The sequence below is a fragment of the Quercus robur genome, chromosome 6 (genome assembly GCF_932294415.1).
Source record: "Quercus robur chromosome 6, dhQueRobu3.1, whole genome shotgun sequence".
NCBI classification, from domain to species: Eukaryota; Viridiplantae; Streptophyta; class Magnoliopsida; order Fagales; family Fagaceae; genus Quercus; species Quercus robur.
Window position 1 is genome coordinate 22,173,333 of NC_065539.1, and position 22,366 is coordinate 22,195,698.

At 33.9% G+C, this 22,366-nt stretch overlaps 1 protein-coding gene across 1 annotated transcript; it reads right to left on the reverse strand.

Annotated features, from left to right (window-relative positions):
• Positions 1-1,181: 1,181 nt before the first annotated feature.
• On the reverse strand, positions 1,182-18,436 carry LOC126733269 (RNA cytidine acetyltransferase 1). Its single transcript, XM_050436499.1, has 26 exons — positions 18,221-18,436; positions 17,440-17,531; positions 16,719-16,890; positions 16,485-16,607; positions 14,355-14,528; positions 13,954-14,064; positions 13,716-13,849; positions 13,505-13,598; positions 12,652-12,750; positions 11,487-11,623; positions 10,511-10,608; positions 9,566-9,689; positions 9,389-9,476; positions 9,204-9,303; positions 9,074-9,126; positions 6,574-6,750; positions 6,433-6,470; positions 5,579-5,672; positions 4,935-5,114; positions 4,715-4,823; positions 4,554-4,623; positions 4,330-4,477; positions 2,643-2,771; positions 2,284-2,409; positions 1,840-1,905; positions 1,182-1,726 (listed from the first exon to the last, which is right to left on the reverse strand). The coding sequence occupies exons 1-26, from the start codon at positions 18,323-18,325 to the stop codon at positions 1,472-1,474; spliced, it is 3,096 nt and encodes a 1,031-aa protein (XP_050292456.1). The 5' UTR covers positions 18,326-18,436; the 3' UTR covers positions 1,182-1,471.
• Positions 18,437-22,366: the final 3,930 nt, after the last annotated feature.

Sequence of the window (22,366 nt, forward strand, 5' to 3'; positions counted from 1 at the left end):
ATGTATGGTTAGGGATTTTGATGCCATATTGATTGTTAGATGTATGCTAGTGTGTGTAAGTTAAATAACAATATTGAGTGTGCCTTTAATAGGGTTAAGACATAAGACACAATGATGGAAAGCTAACCTTAGGGTTGGACGGTTTTAGGTGCCTAACACCTTCCCAAGATCATACTTTAACTCTAAACCCATATCTCTGATAGTAAGATCAAAAGGTCCTTCCTTGAAAGGACGCTATATATATGGTTCCTAGACCATTGCAAAAACTAGATGGCTACTCCTAAAATCAAATAGCCCCTTGCGTCCACAAGACCATGAAAATGAACTAATTTGTGTTATGTTCACATATTTCATACCAAGAAATGAAAGTAGGCCCAATTCTCTGACCTTCTTCCACTTAACGATAGTGCAACCATTAAGACATGATGTGGGCAAGTATGTATGCATGTGTCTTATAGATGATTTAAAATTAAACCATGATAGAATATAGTTTTTTATTGCGCACTAAATATTCTCTCTACTTATATACCCAAAACAAAAACTATCCAACCAAATTACCTAAACCTAAATCATATTTAAGCCCTTAATTTAAAAAGAAAAAAGAAAAAAAATTACATGTGTGGGCTTCGGTGTCTTGATGGTAGTGGGAGGCTAATATAACAGAAGTAGTGACCCCTCAAATTCCTCTCTCCCCCTTTTCGAATGTTTTCTTAGTCTCGAGTCTTTAGTTTTGCTAATATATATTGAAATACTGCGTTTTATTTAACAATCCACAACATTTTTGTGTCTCTCTATCTCTCTCTAGGGCCTTATCTCGTTAGTTATTACTAGTAGTCCTTACTTATTTTATTTATTTATTTATTTTTAAATACTAAAACAATGGGTATGCTAAAAGACATGAAGAATAGAAAAAGGTGTAGTGTAAGCTTAAGCAATTAATGAAATAACAGCAAAATAAGTTAATATGAACTTTTAGATAACAGTAAAAAAAAAAAAAAAAAAAAACTAAATGCAAAATTAGAACGTCACTTGACAGAACCTCATGCATTCTGCATGATGTCCCTGCTTTTATAATAATAATAATATTGATATGAACAGTTCATACCAAAAAAAAAGAAAAAAAAATCTGCTCGTAAGCTAACGAGTCTCATTGAAACTAATTAATCATGAACGAACTAACATCGGAAAAACTTAAAAAATAATTATTACAAAAAAAATGTAAATTACAATGTCAAAATTTTTCAAGTAAAATGAAACAGATTACAGTTTGTGGGCCTATGACTTTGCTCCTATGTCAAAGTTGAGCATGACCATATACTAAATTGCTAACATGCTACTACACTTGAAGAGATAAGTACAGCAATGATTTAATTGTTCATGATCATTAGTAAAAAGGGGTCCCTCTACAGCTGCCTCCATAGGCAGTCCATGACAATCTGCTTTCATCTTGATATTTCTCGAGTCAATATAATTATGATTTCTTCTTTTTGTTTGATTTGGAACCATGATCATCCTTACTTCTCTTTTTCCCACTCTTATGACTTTCTTTCTGATGTCCATGCTTCTCAATTTTATTTCTACCGGATTTCACACTAACAAGACCACCCGACGGTACTTTACCTCCAATTTGCAAAGCATTCTCAAAATCAGCATCTCTGTCCACAATGGCATACTGTTGCAGTAACTCAGGATTCAATGAACCCTCCATCTTGGATTTCATCTCATCCTATTAATGGACCAAGTAAGTTTCAGCTCTTTCAGTAATTAGGGGTAGAAAGAGAAAGGAGAGAGATGATGGGGAGGAAACAGAAGGTCAATGTACAAAGAAATTTTAAATACCTCAACTTGCTTTGCTGCATTCTTGAGATCCTCGTCCACAGAGATACTGTGAGGTTCCATCACAATCTGAAAGCAATGCCAACAAACAGGAGTTGCAATATCACTATGGAAGTACACACAATATATAGAAATGGACTGAGAAATGTGGCGATTATCTGTCCTTGCCAATGATGCAGACAAGAAAAAAAACAATTTTTATGTACCAACTGACAATTAATAAGTTATTCCCTTCGACCATAGCTATAGAAATTTAAATAGACAATTCTCATGAATCCAGGTACCCAGTTAGGCCTAATGCTTTAGACGCTTCTAACTGAAGTATCTACCCACAAGAATTTAAAAGATTACACTTACTAGTAACATAAATTATAGATAGATGATAAAGCAGGAACTGCACTTTCATGTTCTAAATCTTGGAAATACTTCCTCAGTAGCTCAACTTACTTCTTTTAGTCGAGGCAGGGTTGACTCAATCTCTTTGGAAGAAATACCGTACAAATATTTGTAGAACTTTTTCATAACTTTAATAAACAGTGACATTATCTGTTCTCTTTCTAGCTTCATCTGTCCCTGTAAAATAAGAGTTTAAGCAAACATGTCTCCATCCATAGATGCTGATAAGAATAAATAAAAAACCAAGATGTCGAAAAATGCAATATTAGAGAAGAGTGTCTCCTACTTGAATATCCAATCAAGTGTGTAAGGTGAGACAAGAGTAGAACGGCAAGACTCATGCACAACAATATGCTTAAGAGAATCATATATTCAATAAATTACTACATCATCCAAGTTGAGAAACAAACCTCAAGATAAGAAAAGCTATGGCCTTGCAAGCCAATGCAGAGCAAAACAGAGGCCTGTGCATATGACAATGTAACTGGAAGTTTCCCTTCGAAATATAGATGTGCAAGAATTGGAACAAGATCAAAAATCTGTACAACAAAACACTGATTAGCAACATAAGCAGTAGTAGGGGTTTACATAGAAAATTTTCACAATTTGAAATATTATGGGTCAATAGTCTCAATTTCTGAAGGGAAGTCTCATCTATCAAATTGGCCAAAGCAGTAATTCACCATTCATATACATGGTATAAATCAGACTTCACCATCTGGATATTTTGATAAACTAATGCCACAAACAGAGAACCAATAGAGCATATAATTAATGTGTAGCAAGGACCAATCTACTGGAGGCTTGGGAGGTGGTGATATGGGCAGTGGAGAGAGTAGATTATGTACAGTTTTTTGATACTTACTTTTCTAGATACATCTATATTTTTTACACAGGAAATAAGCTCATACTAACATGTTATTCAACTTATATTTTAAGCAAAATAAGTTATCCGAAACAAATTTTTAATTATATGAGTGATTTCTTTAATGGTCTAATGAGTTGTAAAACCATTATTGCACATTGAATTAAAAAACATGTGGATGGTTATATGATAGGTAAAGATTCCAATGTTGTCAATACCAAACCAGTAGTCGCTTCAGATTGATCAAGGAAATGAAGTACTAGTGTACAATTTTAGGATTATCGCTATTTTTAATATTTATACATACATATCTATAAACTTAATATACGCACAAAAATATATTCTCAAATAAATATATTTATTTGAAGTTAGAAATTATAAAAATGCTGATAAAAATCCAAACCCATTTCCCTAGCCCAAACAAGTTCTTTACCACCCTTCATCCAAAAAACATTCTACCAAGTTAAATTCATGTGGAACGGGAAACCAGAGTAAACTTTAAAATAACCTAACTCAAGTAAATTTTACACTAAGCTAACCATCTGACATGGACCTAAAGAAAACAAAAAGGTAAAAAAGGTTGTCACGTAGGTTGTCGGGTGGCTGGAGAAACCAAGAAACTTGAAGAAGAAGAGGAGGCCAAGAGGAAGAGGAGGAGAGTAGCAAAACAAGGATTCAGTACAATAAAAAGAGGAAGAAGGCAAGGTTGGTACTGGGCTGAATTGGGTTTACCAGCCCAAATTTCTGGCACAGGCCAAAATAGTCGATATAGACCAAAACAGTCCTATATGTAAACCAATACATATCCAGGGAGGTAAGCATACCAGATTGGTAGTTGGTACAAGAAATTCTGGCCATACCAGCCACTATGGTGAGGTATTGATAACTTTGAATGATTCTTCAAAACAGTAACAAAGAAAACTTTGTACTATCAGAGAATATGGTGATTTGGAAATAAATAGAATAAGAGGAATGATGCTTGAAAAGATGGAAAGAACAGAGAAGCTCAGGAGGTATGTTTTTAAAGCCTCTTATATATAGGACACAGAAGAGAAAATGGTATTGAGGAAGAGAGAAAATTGTCATTGGGTTGGATCCCAGGGATTGTTCATTTGTTTATGATTGGCAATACTGGGGATTGCCAACGATTACTGGAAGACAGCCACTAGCAAAGATAAATGGACAACTTTAATGCATAATAGTTGCTCCTAACTATTGTCTAGAGATCTTACCAAATGAAATCCAGCAAGATTGTTGGTATAAGCTTCCAGTCGCTTCATATCATGTGGTGACAACAATTCTTTAAACGAACTCAAAAATCCATTTGATGTGGAAAGTGTAGATTCCAGCTCCATGAAATTGATCTTTGGATCCAGGATGCTGAAAAATTATGAGTAGCATGAGCATATTTGAAAATGAACAAAAATCTGAAAAGGGTGAATTTGCAAATACCAACCTCATGGCAAGCTTATACTCCATTTCACGAAAACTAAGATGCAATAATCTAGTAAATCTTCGCCTGAAATCTAGTGATGGAAAAAATTATCAAGCTACAAACTGAGTAAACATTAATAAAAACATAAACATCAGTACATGATTCTTAGAAAGAGTGCCTACCTTGGTAAAATGGACCAAAAAAGCCCCATTGATCCGATCCACTATCTTCAATATCATCATTGTTCAAAGGTTTAATAACCATACATGTATGCTCACCAGTCACAGTACTCTATATCATCAAAAAAATCACATTAGCACTAAATCCTTCATATTTGAATACAGTGTTCATGTAATCCAAGCAGAAAGGAACACTCCAAAAAAAATATTAGATTATCTTAACTGGAATCTGGCCAATGTAGAATGGAGCAAATCTATGTTTCCTCCAAAAGCGGAAAAGGTCCAGGGTAAGCCCAAAGGATACACCAATGAAATGTAGCTTTTCAGGTTTCCTTTCACGAACATGAACTAGCAAAGGGGGAAGATTAGTTCTAGGTTTTAAATTTTCTTCTAGCAATGAAGCCTGCAAGTACGGTAATATTGAAGTCAGAAAATAACAAAATGTACTGAAAAACATATGATTCCAAATAACTAGTTTAAATACTTATTATTGCCAATAATTATTGAACTTATGTTGAAAATTCTTTGAGACTCATAAAGTACTTTGCTTTGAAACTAAGGGAAAGAAAATTGAACCACTTAAGTTTGGACTTTTGAATTCAAATTGGTATGATCACATATAATGAATTGAAGGCCACTCAACATCTAGAATAATCAAATAACTAATGATCCACCGAAGATGAAGAATTCTGAAGTCACTCAAATTGACCATTTAGTATCAAGCAAGTATGAGTTAATGGGAGAAAAAACGATATGAAACATTAATGATTACCACATACATAGAAACTTTACACAATACTCTGAACTAAGCATCATTTTAACATTTTTTAAATGAAATAGATATATTGAAATTATATGGGATTGAACCTTCTCTGCAGCTTCAGTAACTCTGACATGTGGAGTCTCAGTAACATTTTCGACATCCACTTCAGAAATAGGAGTAAGCTGCCCTTCAAAGTACCTGCAGAAAGTTAATGCAAATGCCTTTCATTAAGAGTCTTAAAAGAGTAAATATGTCCCAAAATGTTCCAAAGCAAACACTCAGTTAAAATATCTTATTAAGACGCACTTTCACTTGCTCCAAGTGCATAGAAAATTTTAGAAATCCCATATTATAAAAATAACATGAATTTCCCAAAGATAATAAGATCCATGTATGTAAACAGATCAATTAGTTTAAAAATCATGCCTGAAAAGTGTTTCTTCATTAGGAATTATCACTTTTTTTATGAACCAGGTTGAGCAATGAGTTATATACTAAAATCATTATCTTCCAAACAATGAAAGTGAACACACAACTCATGTTCCAAATTCCTTTTTTATTTTAGCAAGTAATAAGAGATTTTGAAAGAAATATGGGAATCCTTATGTACCAATTCATTTAATTTTCCTCAATTCAAGACCCATCCTCGAGCTCAGATCTTTAATTTGCAAGCCACATACACTAAATCATAGTGGCACTTACAGCTTTGTTTGCAGGTTTGGAGCAACAAAAGAAGTATGGTAGGAAGAGAAGCTTGCATAATGACCAACCACAAACATTATACATAACATCTCATGCATCATGACTAATAGAAAAGTATCCTGAAAATGATCAAGGACTACAGAAATAACTTTTCTTCTACTTCATTCTATACATGTAAAGTAAATGAGTATCATTCATATTCTCTTCCAACATATTCCAGGAAAATAACACAGGTAGGAACTCAAACATTACATACCTTGCTAAAAGTTCCACAGCTTGTGAACCATATCCAGACTGCAATAAGATAAACACAAATAAATATATTGATATAAAAGTACAGTGAGACAAGAATGTGGAAGAACCAACACAATTTCCCATGTTTTATAAAAAGGCTTACCCTCATGACACCTGGATGGGTAGCAATGCGTACAATGCGAGCTCCTGATAGACCAGGGAAAACGGTATCCTGGAATTGCTCACAGAATTTCCATGGTATTTGGTCTCCAGAAGGTTGATAACCATCACTAAGACTTTTAATCGCAGATTTACGAGAAATTTGTCCCTCAAGACAGACCTGTAGATGTGATAGAAAAATTACCATGTTAAGCGTCAAACAATAAGAAAACCTTTCACACTTAGCAAAAGTTAGAAAGTCTTTCATTAAGAATAAAAAGGTAAATTTAAAAGCTTTTGGCTTGTAGTCAAAGCACTATTCTTATGTTGTGCTATACTACACAAACATATCTCTGACTACATATCAAAACCTACGAGATAACATCTAGAAGAAGAAACATAAGCTGAAGGGACTAGAGCCTTCCACCAGATTACTCTTTGGAGACGAACCAGGTATGCCACTCTCTTTCCTCTCTTGATTCTTTTGCATGTCTTTGTTCTTCTTCCATGACACTCACATTCTGTCTCTCTCTGCCCTTTTTTTGTAATTGCACTTTTTTGTGCTCCTTATTCAGTTGCTTCTTTTTCTTCTTTGGCCCCTTTCACATCATATGCCACTCCCGTCCTCCACCCCCCTTTTTAAAGAAAATTTAAGAAAAGCTTTCTTCTAATTTTGTTCATGGTAAACATATTACAATTGTTAGGTAAGAGGTATTCTTGCTGTGATGTCTAGTTGGGTGTTATCTGCAATTTTGCTGTTCGCTTTTGCTGACACTATTGAACCGTAACTCTGTTTATTTGTTTGAAAAAATGTTGTCGTTCATCTAAAAATATATATTTTACTATTTTGATTATAAACGTTTATTATTTAATTAGATGTTGAACCTCTTTCTTAATGTTGTGTTCAGATAAAGAATTGACATTTACACAGAAAATTTAACCACCATTTAAAATCCATCAATTGCTAATTTTATTGTTTGGATAAATGAAGAAAGAAATAGCATTGACTAGCTCTGTGAAATTCGGAAAAGCTCTGAAATTTCCTTTTCTATATTTCATCATCCAATTCAGAAATCTCTATCTTTCCCTCACCACCATCGGATCAAGATGCTTGTGGTCAACCCAAAACTCTATGGGTAATAACCCAAGTAAACACTCCCAATAGTCATATCATCTCCTTCAAGTCCTATATCTGACTACACCCTTCTATGATCTTCACATTCAAATCTTGTTAGTTGCTTCTGGGCCTCAGATTGCAGCATAGAGATGTCCCTCACCAAGTGTAGCTCCACCACGCCCAGGTACTGCGATAGCTTCTCTAGCAACACCAAAATTTCTGCCACAGTGGAAAACACCGCACAAGCACGACATGAGAGCTTTGCCTCAGCCACTCTTTGCTCGTGTGGTTCTGAATGTCTTCAAAATCAGTGAAAGGAGGCCAAGTGAAGAAATTGGAACTCAAAACTTCGGAGTAGACCTTGGGGTGGTCAAGGGTGCAACTTCAGGTGGGATAATAAAGCAGGAGAAGGATGAGTACCACCACGAAACAAATTTTTGTTGAGGATGGAAGAAAAGCTCTGGCTATTGGCTAAAGAGGGTTTCTTTGAACGAAGGAGACGTTGGGGATTTGTCTACTTAGAGGGTATGCTTTGAACAATGCAAGAGTATAGATGAATTTTAGAAATAACACCTATTAAGGTGGAATTTCAAAAACAGAATTTCAACCCTCCAAATTATGGCTAATTTTGTCTTATGATACACCCAAACAAGGAATTCTATTTGGCAAAATTTAATGTAGTGCTGTCTACAAATTCTCTAACCAAACATGGTAGAAGCTATTGCACTTTACGATTTAAAATCAATAAAAAATGGTTTCACTTCAATTAGAAGCGCACTTGTGCATTACACCAGAGTTTCAGGAGGCCTTTGTAAGTGTACCAGACACTTTTAACAATGCTGTTTACGAAACCATCAATTTTTTTTGAAGACTACTCCAACCTTACCCCATATGTTAACTAAGAGCCAAAAACACAAGCATATGTTAATAGATCTATCAGCCAAAGAAAGTTCTTATATCCTCATTATCAAAACCTAAATCTCTACAAACAATTGGCATTTGATCATATAAGAATCTGGTCATGATACAAGACAAGAGTACCATAATGGAAGGTGAATCAGCTTTTTTGAGCAAATTAAGGCAGGGAACAACAAATTTTAATTAGTAGTAATGGTCATGATACAAGAGTACTGCAATGGAGGGGAATTAACTTGTTTGAGCTAATTAAGGCAATGAAAAACATATTTATTTAGTGGTAAAAAGAGGAAAACCACAAGTTTGAATTATCTTATCAGGAATCTCAGACATATAAATTTTACAGGAATAATGTATGTGGGAAATGTCACAAAAACTAGTGTATATGATGACCCAAAGTATTATTGATGCAGGAATGCATTAAGGAAGGACTGATTATTCTAGGGTGCCAATACTGATGATAAATACAAACCTGGATCACGCACAAAATATCAGGAAGTTGATTCTTTGACTCATCAACAGGACCTAAATACCAAGAGTCAGAAGAAGTCCAGATCAAATGGAATATACAATAAAACCAGTCAACAGGAAAACAGGTATACCAAGTAACACAAACAAGTGGTGGGCTGGAGCATCTGCCATTAATTGTAAATCATTTGGAGAGTTTTTGTAGTGAGAAGCAACATAAAGGGCCATCATACGCTGCCAATGTAAGAATATAAATACCAGATATATACTGATAAGAGATTAGAACATTAAATTTCAAATAGATGAAATAAGTAACTACCTGCAAAAACAACTCACTCTCTTTGTAATAGGAAAAAAGTGTATCACGATTAACGTAGTAGAGATCACACTCACTGGGTGGGGGTATCCTAGTTACAGAAAAGAAGAAACATTTACAAAGATACAAAGATAAAGGAGAAGGCTTTATCTTCAGAGTTCTTAAAAAGCATGCTCTAACCTGCTAATATGAGGGATGGAACTTGTAACATCCAAGCAAAGTAAAGCATGAAGCCAGGATTCAATTGGGTCCCCAGAAGCATATCTGATAGATTCGCTCAATTCTATCTTTTTAAAAATGCGACCTATAATCAAACTTGTTTGAGAACTCAGCAACAATGCACCAAAAAATAGAGAGCAATAAAACAAAAGGAAATAAAAACTATTATAGTGCCCCCAACCACCCCCCCCCCCCCCCCCCCCCACCAAGCCAAACATCAAAAGATTGCAGACAACAACAATTTCCAGGTGTGTGGTGTTTAAAACTCAAAAAACAAGTTGGGCAAGTCCAATATATGTGGATATTTTTCCTAAGATTACTCATTCAAAAAGAATCTAGAAATAACTAAGTACTTATGTGCCATACAGACATAATGAGTTCAGTCATTGTTCTAGTAAGTCAGTCAAATAGTCCGAGTTGCAAATTGGCTCTATTTTGAACTTTGTGCACTCCCCCTTTAGCATTCCTATAATGTTGAGAAATCTTTGGGCCTTCTAGATGATTTTTGATTATTTGATAATTACAACAATAGGGGATAAGAAAAAGGATTAGTCTGATTTAGAGATAAGAAAAATAATGCAGAAAAGATCTCATAGTTCATTCTGTACATGTAAAACACAAGTTTGAAAACTGAGCAGTCCAAGTTGAACTCTTTGGCATACAGATCCAAAGAGAACTTACTAATGCCCAAAACCCCATTTTTATTTATTAATTTTTTTTTTTTGGAATAGTACAAACAAATAAAGGGGAAAAAAACAAATGATTTTCGAAAATCACACAAATGTGTATTTAGAAACTTCAGAACATTAATGACCAACTGCTCTCCATGCTACAGAAGCACCCTTGGAGATTTGCATGCATATTGTTGACTAACAGAACTGAAAGAAAAGTGAAGAATAATCATACCAGAAAGAGAGCCCTCCACAGTCTTAGCAGACTCCCTGCTTTGCTCTTCCAATTGTTGCAGAAGTTTTAGTGACAAAGACCGACCAGTACCTTCATAGCTTTAAATGGATTACAAAAGAAAGTATTTCAGTACTTAAATTAAAATTACTACCAGTAAATAAATTAAGAGAGCACATCAAGCACGAATAAAGAACAAAGAAACAGATTTTTCTTATAAGAATAATTTTATTGAAAACATACTACTACATGCAAAAAGGCATGAAGTAGCCAAAAAATTTACAAAGAAACACGAATATCAAAAAAATTGTGTACAAGAAGAAAGAGACTCTATGAACATTGGGATGGAATCACTTAGATGTGAATGCCCAAGCTCAGGCACAATCAAACAAAGTGGCTACAAAAGAGGCTAGAAGCTGGTCCTCCAAATTCTCCAATTCAAATAACATAGAAACAGATAACATCATCAAAAAAGAAATCGCACTGTTCATTCCAATTCAGACATACTACATGGTTAAATACAAAGCAAAAATAAACTATTTTAGCATTCATATTGCATTAAATTTCACCTCATAAATTAGAAGACTACATTAAGATAGATTAAGGGAAATTGAGTAACAGTTAAGATCATTGCAAATGGACAAGGACTGTGTGCCACTCAGTGTATATATTGACTGTTAAGAGGACATTAGACATTAAATTTGATGGTCTTGTGTAAGGTCTAAAGTACAGCAATAGCAAGGAGACTTGACACCCTGCCCCCACTAGATTTGCTTCCTGGTTTTGGGCCATGCTCTCTATGTGAAAAGGAGGGAGATTTGCACTTTTTTTATTCTAACCGTGGAGTGGAGCAGCATGCCCCCATTAAGCAAAATTAAAGGAAATATGGGACAGTTAAGATCATTGGAAAAATAAACATTGTTTTACAAAAGCAATGGCTTCTCCATTTAAAATATATAATTGAGTATGATAGTTATACCCATTTACTGTAGATGAAAGGAAGACCAAATAAGGACCAAGTAATGCCTTAACAACTGGCAATGGAATAGCTGCTGCTTCATCAACAACTAGCAGTTCAACTTGAGAAAGCTTCTCGTGCTCATGTGGCTGTATATACTGCAAGGACAGATAGAAAAACAACTAAATGTATAAGCATTTACTTGCATTGAGTATTATAAAACATTTCAAATCTCTTTAATGTAATATCAGCATAAACAAGGAAGCATTTGAGCAGTCCAGCTATATTTTCAATAACAAGATAATTTACAAGGGGAATAATCCCCACAAAATTCATCCATCCCAGAAGAATACTAAGAATTTTCACTTATAAGATGAAGATAAAAAGGGCAATCAAGAAAGTAGTGGAGAAAATATTAACAGAAACTCATATTAATGAATAGCACATCATCACTATGTAAACGCATGTGAACATTTTATAATGCCTATCAGGATGAGACTTATGCCTCTAAAGTGCAAATGTTATGCATTACACAAACCTTTAAAGTTCTGCCAGCACCAATCCCTTAAACTGAGTCAAATATGCATATTCTAGAGTACCTTTTTTTGACAAGCCTAAGTGATAACTAGCCAACCTATAGTTGTGTATTCTTCTCAATGTAGAATATATATATATATATATAATAGGTAAAAATAAGTTTATTAAATAAAGACTACTTCATGTTCAATGGACACAAAGAAGCCAAAAGAATTACAAACATAAAAAATTACGTACGAATAGGCAACGACTCTATAAACATCAGAATGGAATTACAATTCATAAAACCCCATGCACAAGACCAACATCTTCTGAATGTAGATTATTGTGACTTGTATTATAAAATTAAATAAAAAGGCAGAAACTGCTACCGCTTAAATATAGCACAATCTATTTAAGATGATCAATTGCATTGGCACATGCAGCTGGCCGAGTGGTGCATATAACATTTTTTGAATAAGTTGTTGCATATGACATTTTTTGAATAAGTTGTTGCATAGAACATTATAATGATCATTATTATGTAAAACCATTTTCAAATACCTACAATATACCCATGCAGGTAAAAACTGATATTGTCACATTACACAATAAAAAAAACCATATAAGTCAATTAACCTTTTCTCAAAAAAAAAAAAAGTCAATTAACCTGAATTGTTTGTCTGTGCTGCTTGTAAATATTGATCCGCACAGTTGCTTTCTTGAATTCAGGATTATTACTTTTCACCACATCAAAATCTAAATGTTCCTGAAAACAGGGGTTACATTGTTCCTCATGATCAGTATACCATTTTCAATATATAAACAGTGAACTCTAAAAAGAAGAGTGAATGAGATAACATCTTTTCAGGAACGCAAAGTGTATTTCAAAACCGAACATCTCTCAAAAGTGTAATCAACTTCAAGTGCCACATATTCTTGGGAGGTAAATAATTTCTACAACTAAAACACCTAGAAAACTTTTATTCAACTTCTAAATTTTGTCCACACTCCTGAAGGCAATCATAATTAACAAAATATGAACTGAACCTTAATTTGGATATGTCGTTACAGACTGAAGGAGTGCCTATACATCAATTGTCCAAGAGTTTTCTATATTTCATTTTCTGAAGATGCAACATTAATTCACACTGGCATATAGTATCTTAGCCGACCAAGGTCACAATCGGCAAATTGACACGGTTAATTTACTAGAAAAACTAATACGTTCAAGCAATGTGTTAAGAGTACTCCAGGATTATGCCAATGAGCTCTAGCTCAACTAGCCCCTCCTCCCCTCGCAAGTGCTAGGTGGAGGGTGAGGTCATGGATTCAAGACCCGCTGGGTGTGTGTAACTTGCCTATCAAAAGAAAAGGTACTCCAGGATTATCATTTTGATAAAGAAAACCTGAGAGAAATACATACATATAAGTACAACTACCTATCTACCACAAGAGCCTCATAAAAGCATTTTAATGATAGTAAATAATATTACTATCTTAAAGATAGATAACACCCATACCTTATATTCAAGAGCATCAAAACCCTTGCAAACAAATTCAAACAAGGTTTTCAAGTTTTCAGGACTGGGTGCAGTTACAAAGATATTAGAATACCTATCAATAAAAGTTTCTCGTCAGAATCTAACAATGGTCAATAAGAAATAAACAAAAATTTATACATATAATACAAAAAACTAAATGCACATATAATGATATAGATCAAGCATCTACCCTGCAGCAATAGCTCCAGCAATTGCTAAACCAAGTGCGGCAGATTTCCCACGGCCACGAGCAGCTAGCAAGGCGACTGTACTGCGAAGTGTCTTGTCCAAAACTGCATCTAGAAAGGTAACCACAGCTTTTCCCTATTCACATAAGAGAACGTATTTACCAACTCAAATTTGCCTATATCATTTAATTACAAGAAACCAAACTGGTAACTCATAACATGTCAGCAAAATATCTCTACCTGGTCCAACGTACAACACTTCCTTATCAAAGGACCAACGGGAAAATCATCAATTAGTTGTTCTTTGAGATTTTTCAGGTCTTTTTCTGCCTCTGAAAGCCCTTCAGAGTCCTTCAATAATAAATAAATAGCCAGAGAATAAGTTATCAAGAGCTTCAGAGAAATCAGAGTGCATTATGATGGACCACTACCATAATTACACATTATCATGTTATTCCCTTTTAATATAGTGAATAAACAACTACACAGTCACGTTATTCCCTTTTAATATAGTGAATAAACTTTTGTTTTAAAACAAAAGTTTTGCAGTTTTGATTGGGGATGCTGCCACAAAAACTGAAAAAATCATTAAAATTTCAATTTTTCCTCTAAGCGACAAAGTAGAAGGTGCCAAAAGTTACCTCTTTAACTGGAACTGGTGTAATTGACCTTATATGAGACGAAATTGGTAAAATATTCAGTTCATCATCCATGACCACACATGCTTTACATGATGCAAGTGATAACAAGAAACGCTCATTAAAGCGTCCAGCAGCCTCAGAATGGGATTCAGTTCGAAATCTATCGTGAACATCCTAAAATCAAAAAGGGTTTTGTGACTTTTTAATAGTAAAAGTTTAGGCACAACAGAGGAATATGAAAATCAGTTGTCATAAGTATTGGCATTAATACATAACACTGTACTTATAAAATAAAATAAAAATTACTGCATAACACTGACAATCATTGCCAATTGGGCTGAACACCTTGTCATGGTTAACCTGAAACTAAAAAAAGAGAAGTAAATGTAAAATACATCATTCCAGAATTTGAGGAGATCCCAAGGCAGGAACTGCTGTTGAAATAGTTGTCAAAATCTACAGCAAGCTTAAATGATGTACCTGTATGTCCACTAAGCTATGAAATTTAGTAAGAAAATATGCCATGCATCACAGTTGCTATCTTCACAAAATGACTTTGAAGTCAAATCCTATTATAGGATGTTGCACTCGACATCTCATCAATCCTTTCCTTGAAAAGTTTGTGGAAGCCTAACTTCCAACAACGGTCAGATTTGGGGGAAATTCTAACTACAGATAACCTCCAGAAGCGGAGATTAGTTGTGCTAGATTGGTGTTGCATGTGTAAGAGGGATGGGGAAACTACTAATCATCTACTTTTCCATGGCATGGTGGCTAGAAAACTTTGCACCATAGTATTTTCATGTGTTGGGGTTCCTTGGGTTATGCCAAAAGTTGTTGTGGAGCTTTTAACCAGTTGGAAAGGCAAGTCCAGCTGGTTTTGCAATGCTGAGAATTGGCGCATAATCCCTCATTGCCTCGTGTGGGGGTCTTTGACAAGAGAGGAATGCTTGGACTTTTGAGGGTTGTAAAAACTTGGTTCTTTTTTTTATTTTTTGATAATTCAATAGATATAATGGGGGAGGGAAAATTTGAACCCTAGATGTCTCCGTGGGAAACATTAGAAGGTGTCAACCAATTAAACTATAAGACTTTTGTCAAGATTGGTTCATGACCTAAACTTTTATTCCTTAAGACTTTGTTTGAGTGGATAAATGCTTCGAGGTTGTTTTCTTTTGTTGTTTTGCCTGCTTTGCTTGATCAATACTTTTTAACATTTAATTTTGGTGTATCTGTTGTACACATCTTGTGTACATGGTGGCACCCTTTCAGCTTATTTAATGAAATCAAAGCAGACTTCAATATAACAAATCTTTCCAAAAGAACTTCTATGATAAGCAAGAATTATATTTGCAAAATTATATCAAGTAAAAAATTAAACTAATGAATTTTAAAACAAACAGAAGTGGATCATCCAACAGAATAAAATAAATAAATAACAAAACCAAACACCAAGAAAATAAAAATAATAAAAAACTCATTCTATACTTATCATAAATAAATAAATAGATAGATAACTCATCCTATACACCATGGTAATAGAATCAGGATAAATTATCCCTTATAGCATCCATTCTATGGCCCTAATAAATTAATTCAAGTGGAAATTCTTACCGCTTTTGATAAATAAAACATTCAATACCATAAAAACGACATCAAACAAATAGAGTAAAAATTAGGATCCATTATTTTATCCTTAAGCTGCAGCTTATTTGAAAACATTTTACAAATTTAAGAGTTATTTATCATATTTCATTCAGACACAACATAGGGGTGGTATTGTGGTAATTTGTCCAAATGAGAGTTAACATTATTTGTCACCTGCAACCCAAGCTACATGTAGATCACAAAAAGTGACCACTAGTGAGATTGGGTTCCATAACTCATAAGGCAACTGATCTGATCAATCAGGTTGACTGAAATAAAGACACAAGAATCATAATTTACAAATACAACATATATTACTAGCACAGATTTTGAACTGCATACAAATAAGGATACGTACACAAACACATTCATGTGTGTGCAAGCATGTGTGCATAGAGAGAGGAGTCAATTGCAAATTCCAGACATGAAAAAGACAAAGATAATTGAAACAAGATATTATACCAATAGAACCTATATTCATACCATGAACATAGTGTACAGATTGGTCAGTGAGGACAGAGACCGAAGCAGCAATACAATTAACCCACCACCCTCTACTGTCTCAATTGTTCTTGCAAGTAGATTTGGTGTCAAAGCTTCAAAATCCTGATAACAGTGCAAAGAGTAAACTTTAACATGAGAGAAAGAGAGAGCATCAATAATTAACTGTTAAAGGGTTTAGCTACAATTCAATTACATGGCAGAGGGCAAAATTACCTGAAGTATACACATCCCAAAAGTATTACCAAGAATTCTTTCTGAATCCTTGTACAAGCAATAAGTTAATCCCCCACTTTCAACAAAAAGCGAAAATGGATCCACCTTCTCAGGATCCAGCAGCCCCCTTTGCATTAGCTTTTTTATCTGCTTTGCACGCTTTTTCTTATGACTGCATTAAAGAATCAACCCAGTGAATATAATGGAGGGCCCTCTAGGAAATTGTCCAAATAGAGCACACAAAACAGCAAAACCCACTTTGGAGTTTAAACACAAGACTGAACTTCTATTAAACAGAATTATGATTCATCCATAAATTGGACTCCTTAAACCCCTGAGACTTGATCAACTAATTTTCGGGGGACACATGAGTAAGGAATTAAAATTTTGGTCGAGCAAATGTTCCATTCTGACAACCAAACATAACTTTAAGAAGTAACTGCTTGCTTGGGAGACCTTATTTTTTTTAAAAAAAAGCTCTAGCAGACAAGTCACTTTCAGTGTGCACTTCTTATGTCACGCTCTCAGGTAAGATGCTAATGACAGTGGTTTATAAACATATTCCAATCATGCAGCAACATTGAGTATCGGAATAGAGGTATACAAGGTGTCATATTGCATTCTGTCTTGTAAGAAAAACATCGACACAAACCCAAATAGAATTAAGTAATATTTCTTTTTACCAACCCAAAAAAAAAAAAAAAAAAAAAAAGGAAATAACCTGCTGAGTTCAAGTTTGTCCTTGTAGCACCACAAAACAGATGGTCTTGATCTAACCACTGCCTTGCTTAACATGTAATGGAGATTAACAATCTGCACAAGATCAAAACATACAATTCACAATCAATCACACATTATTTGATTGCTGATACAATTTTAAAAGAAATAAAAAATGAAACAAATCCAAACTTTATCCTCAAGATTTAAATTTTCAGTCTTTGCAACGACAACAACTCGTAATTCATTAATTTTTCTCAGCAACCAAATTCAAAGAAAACTAAGAAGTTATAACTTGACAGACTAAACAAAATTTTTTTTTTTTTTTTTTTTTTTTTACTTATTTACAATAGTGAGAGAACACAGTCTAAGCTTATTATAACAAAAAAAAGAAAGAATCCAAAAATTAAATTAACACAAACAATGATAATCAAAAAGCTCAATAAAGAACAAACAATGATACAATTCGCAATCAATCACGAATTATTTGATTTCTGATTAAAAAAAATTTCAGTCTTTGCAACCAAAACAAGCTTTTAGTTCATGAATTTATCTCAGCAACCAAATTCAAAGAAAATTAAGAAACAAAATTACTTTTTTTTTTTTTTACAATAGTGAGAGAACACAGTTTCAGCTTATTGTAACAAAAATGAGAATCCTAAGCATTAAATTAGAATAAACAGTGATAACCAAAAAGCTCAATTAAGAACAAATCTTCCACTTTTAAAAGGCAATAATACTAAAATCAATATATATATATATATAGAGAGAGAGAGAGAGAGTGCCTGGTCGCGGGACTTGTCACCGATGATGACGAAGATGGAGCGATGGCGGGTTTTGACGCCATTTTCGATCAGGGTTCTGATGCGCTCATCAACTTTCTTCCTCATTCTCTCTCTCTGGTTTGTTTTTGCTTCTGCTTGGGGTTAGGGTTCTTCTTCTCAGATTGGTTATGCTTAGTCTCTGTTTGCTGTTTCCTACTAGGGTTTATGTGAGGGGTTAAGGTTATAGATGGTGGCGGGAGTGTTGAAAGTAACGACGTCGTTTTAGTTAAAAATATATTTTTTTGCCTTTTTTTTTTTTTTTTTTTACCCTTATTCTTTTCTTATTTTGTGGTGAAAAATTAATAATTGTCTATTTAAAAAAAAAAAAAAAAAACAAACAAACACAGAAGGTAAAGGGAATGCAGCATTAATACAAAAGCACACATCTGAGTTATTAAATAAAAAATAAAAAATAAACAGTTGACACCACTCAAAAAAAGCCATTATAATTTTAAGGAATGTTGTGACAAATTATATTATGATGCACATTTTTCTAAGTAAAAATATAAAATAACAAACCCTCCTATTATTTTATAAGATAATGGTTGAGTTTGATTCGCTATTGAAATTTTAGAATAAGAAATCTTTAAATACATATAAATATTTTTCTCAAAACAAGAATAAAAACATAAGTATATTCTATTTTAGACCCTTTTTTTTAACTAGTGGTTATCAACATCAAGTTTATGAAATTTTCTCCCCAAAAAAAAAAAGTTTATGAAATTTATGTGAAACCAGTGGATAATATTCTCCTACAAGAATTCAAACCTCGTCAACCAAGAAGTCGTGTGATTTTTTAACTAATATTCTCCTACAAATATTTTAAATAACTTTTTATAAGAAATGTTATAAAAGGAAGAAGAGAAAAAGAATAAGAAAATTAACACAAAAAAGTACATGTAAATAATACATAATTAGAAAAATAATTCATTTGCAATTCTTTATGGTGATAGTCACAAACTCACACTCACCCAAAACCTAAACTCGGCAAAATTGGACATTGACTTGTTAACTTGATATGAACTAGAGAAATTTTTTTTGAGTTCTAGTTAGCTCAACTAATAAAGTTTCTGATGTTTGAATAAGAGATCTGGGGTTCAATCCCCGCCTACACTAAATATCGATTGATATCTTGATTTGATGATAAAGAACTATCATCGAAAACAAACGCCATAAATTGAAAATCTCTCTAAAAAAATTAAATAAAATAAAAACTAGAGAATTTTTAATTAGGAGTAAAAATAGGTTAACTTGTGAATCACAAGTTTTTTAAACAATTAAAAAAAAAAAAAAAAAAAAAAAAAAAAAAAACATAGACTAGATAAGGTAATAAATCACTAAAAATACTAGATCATGTAAAGATAACATGATGCCAACCATACAAATGTAACGACAATGTTGAATCAAATAACAACTACCATGGAGCAACAAGTTACAGAGAAGTCTAGAATACAATATACATTTTGAGAGCATCAAACAACTTAAATTGAAACAATATTTATACATCCTTTGGTAGTTTGGTGTGATAAAAAATTAATTAAAAAAAAAAAAAAACAGTCAAACTGTAAGGACTAGATTTAAGTCTCTAGCCCAAATGATAAACCACAATAACTAATAAATTTATATACCTAAAGTTTGAAGAGTATATTGGTAAAATGTTATTTAATTAAACAGGTCAGACAAGTCAAACAAGTTCCGTGGGTTAGACATTAACACAACCCGTTTATTAAACGGGTCAGTCGTGTCAATCTGAATATGACACTAACTCATTAAACCTCAACCCATAACCTACTAATTTCGTATCGTGTCAGGTTCGTAGGTTGTATCCAATTTTGTCACGCTATATGACCTCCTTAGCTTGTGTAATATTGCACTAAGTATAGATGCATGTTGAGAAATTCTAAATTCATAAAAGAAAGTAATCTTATAAAATAAGTTAAATAAAATTACAACTATGAAATTTTTTTTTTAAAGAGTCAATTTTCTTTAAAAATTAAACTAAATTATATTTTGGACTTTTTTTTTCTTAGAGATAGTTTCAACTTTTGACGTTCACTTCTAATAATTGTTCATATTATTAAATTAAGATACTAATTGGTTTTTTATGTAGATGCGGACTGAATCCAAAATCTCTTATAAAATGTGGGTAACTTATGTTTGAACTTTTTTCATTTTAGTCAAACAAATTTGATTTCACATCTAAATGGAAATTTGGTTGATGTTCGAGACTAATTTGACCGTTAAGGGTAAGAGAGGAAAACAAAATTAATGCTTTTTTGATAGTATTTAATTGTCATTTTAGTTACGAAGGTAGATGAGATGATTTTTTTTTTAAAGTCTTGTAATATATGACTTTATAGTATTTGTTAATGGATCATTTTAAAGAAAGTTTTGATACTACTTTCATAAAATATATATATATATATATATTTTTTTTTTTTTTTTGGTTTAAAGGACATTTCATTAAATAGAAAACTAACCGGCCTCTAAAATAGAGGAAACAAACCGGTCATACACAGCTCCAGTCGCATCAAGGCTAAAAAGAAGAGCAACATCAGAAGGGGGATCAAGAAAAATGGAAAAATCCTGACTAAGGAAAGCACCCCGTCTTGTGAGAGCATCCGCACACTTATTTCCCTCTCTATAACAATGTTGAATCCTAACAGAGGGAATAATCCTTGTTCCTACAATCAACCACCAAAACATCATTATCATTAGGATTATTCAAATCTTTCTTCAAGAGATCAACAACCAGCTTAGAATCAAGTTCAATCACCACCGCTGGTAGCTTGAGAGCAATACATAATCTAATGCCATCTTTAAGTGCCCAAAGTTCAGTTGCCACACTAGTTCAATCACCCTTCTCGTTTCTAATGAGTCCACCTCCACCAGCCAAGCCGAGATTACCCAAGGAAGAGCCGTCTGTATTTAGCTTAAACCAGTTTGGAAGAGGGCAAAGCCATCTAACTTGAATTTTTTGTTTGGTTCGGATCTGCTTCCCATTAATACCAATATAAAAAAATTCAATTGTTTTGGCCAACGTTTTAGCTTTAAGGTCCAGGTGGGAATGAGCTCTTTCAAAGGCAATACTGTTTCAGTGAAGCCAAAGACTCCAAAGAGCAAAAGAGAAGAGAATACTCCATTCAATGCTCGAGATGCAATTGTTCTTGGAGCTTTGGCAGTTCAGCTTCAGCCAGTTCACCAGACTAGCTCCATAAAACAAACTCCTTTGAATCGGAGGATTTAATGAATTCCAAAGCACTTGTGCTGTGGGGCAATCCCTTAAGGTGTGTAAGATTGTCTCCGGAGCATTGTTACACATGGGGCAAAGAAAAGGAATATCCATACCTCTTTTAGACAGGATAGCTCGGACCGGTAAACTAAGATGGCAACATTGCCAGAGAAAAAACTTGATCTTGGTGGATTGCACTTTCCACACCCACTCCCCTCTGAAAGAATGGCCTGCCTCATTGTTCTCATCCCAATTAGCCAGGCGGTAAGCCTCCTTGAGCTTGAATTCACCATTAGGGGAAGAGAACCAAGAAAGACGATCTCCGCCTTGATTAGAAAACGGAAGAGGGGTGGCCTTTATTTCCAGTTGAATATGTGCAGGGAATTTAAAGGATAAGCCCTCCTAATTCCACCCAAAAAAACCGGAGATATCTTTCAACATAAGATTGTCCTCACCTTTATTTAAAAGACCTGATATTAGACTTCTCCAGGTGCCTATGCTCAACCACTTGTCAAACCAAAGAGAGAGAAGACTGTTCTTACCAGCTAACCATTTGGAGCCCTTAGAAAATATGTCCACTCCTTTTTTGAGGCCGGCCCAAGTAGGGGAGCAGGAGGAGCAGCCTGTTGTACTCCTTGGATTACTTCCATGTGTACGATATTTATTTGCCAACACTCTCACCCATAAAGAAGACTTCTCCTCACGAAACTTCCAATTAAGCTTGGCTAATAGGGCAGTGTTTTTAGGCTTGGCTGCATGGATACCTAGCCCACCTTCCTCTTTTGCTTTTGTGATTTTCCGTCAACCAATAACATGAATCTTCTTCTTATTTTCCGACGAACCACAAATGAAGTTCCTATTCAGCTTATCTATTC

Bases quoted from the DNA above. Each gene is read 5' to 3' on its own strand.
- LOC126733269 (XM_050436499.1), bottom strand. From the start codon at position 18,325: ATGAGGAAGAAAGTTGATGAGCGCATCAGAACCCTGATCGAAAATGGC. The intron at 14,065-14,354 runs GTAACTTTTGGC...TTATTATTGAAG, and splicing joins CACCAGTTCCAGTTAAAGAG to GACTCTGAAGGGCTTTCAGA. The intron at 5,115-5,578 runs GTTCAATCCCAT...CCGTACTTGCAG, and splicing joins TTACTGAAGCTGCAGAGAAG to GCTTCATTGCTAGAAGAAAA.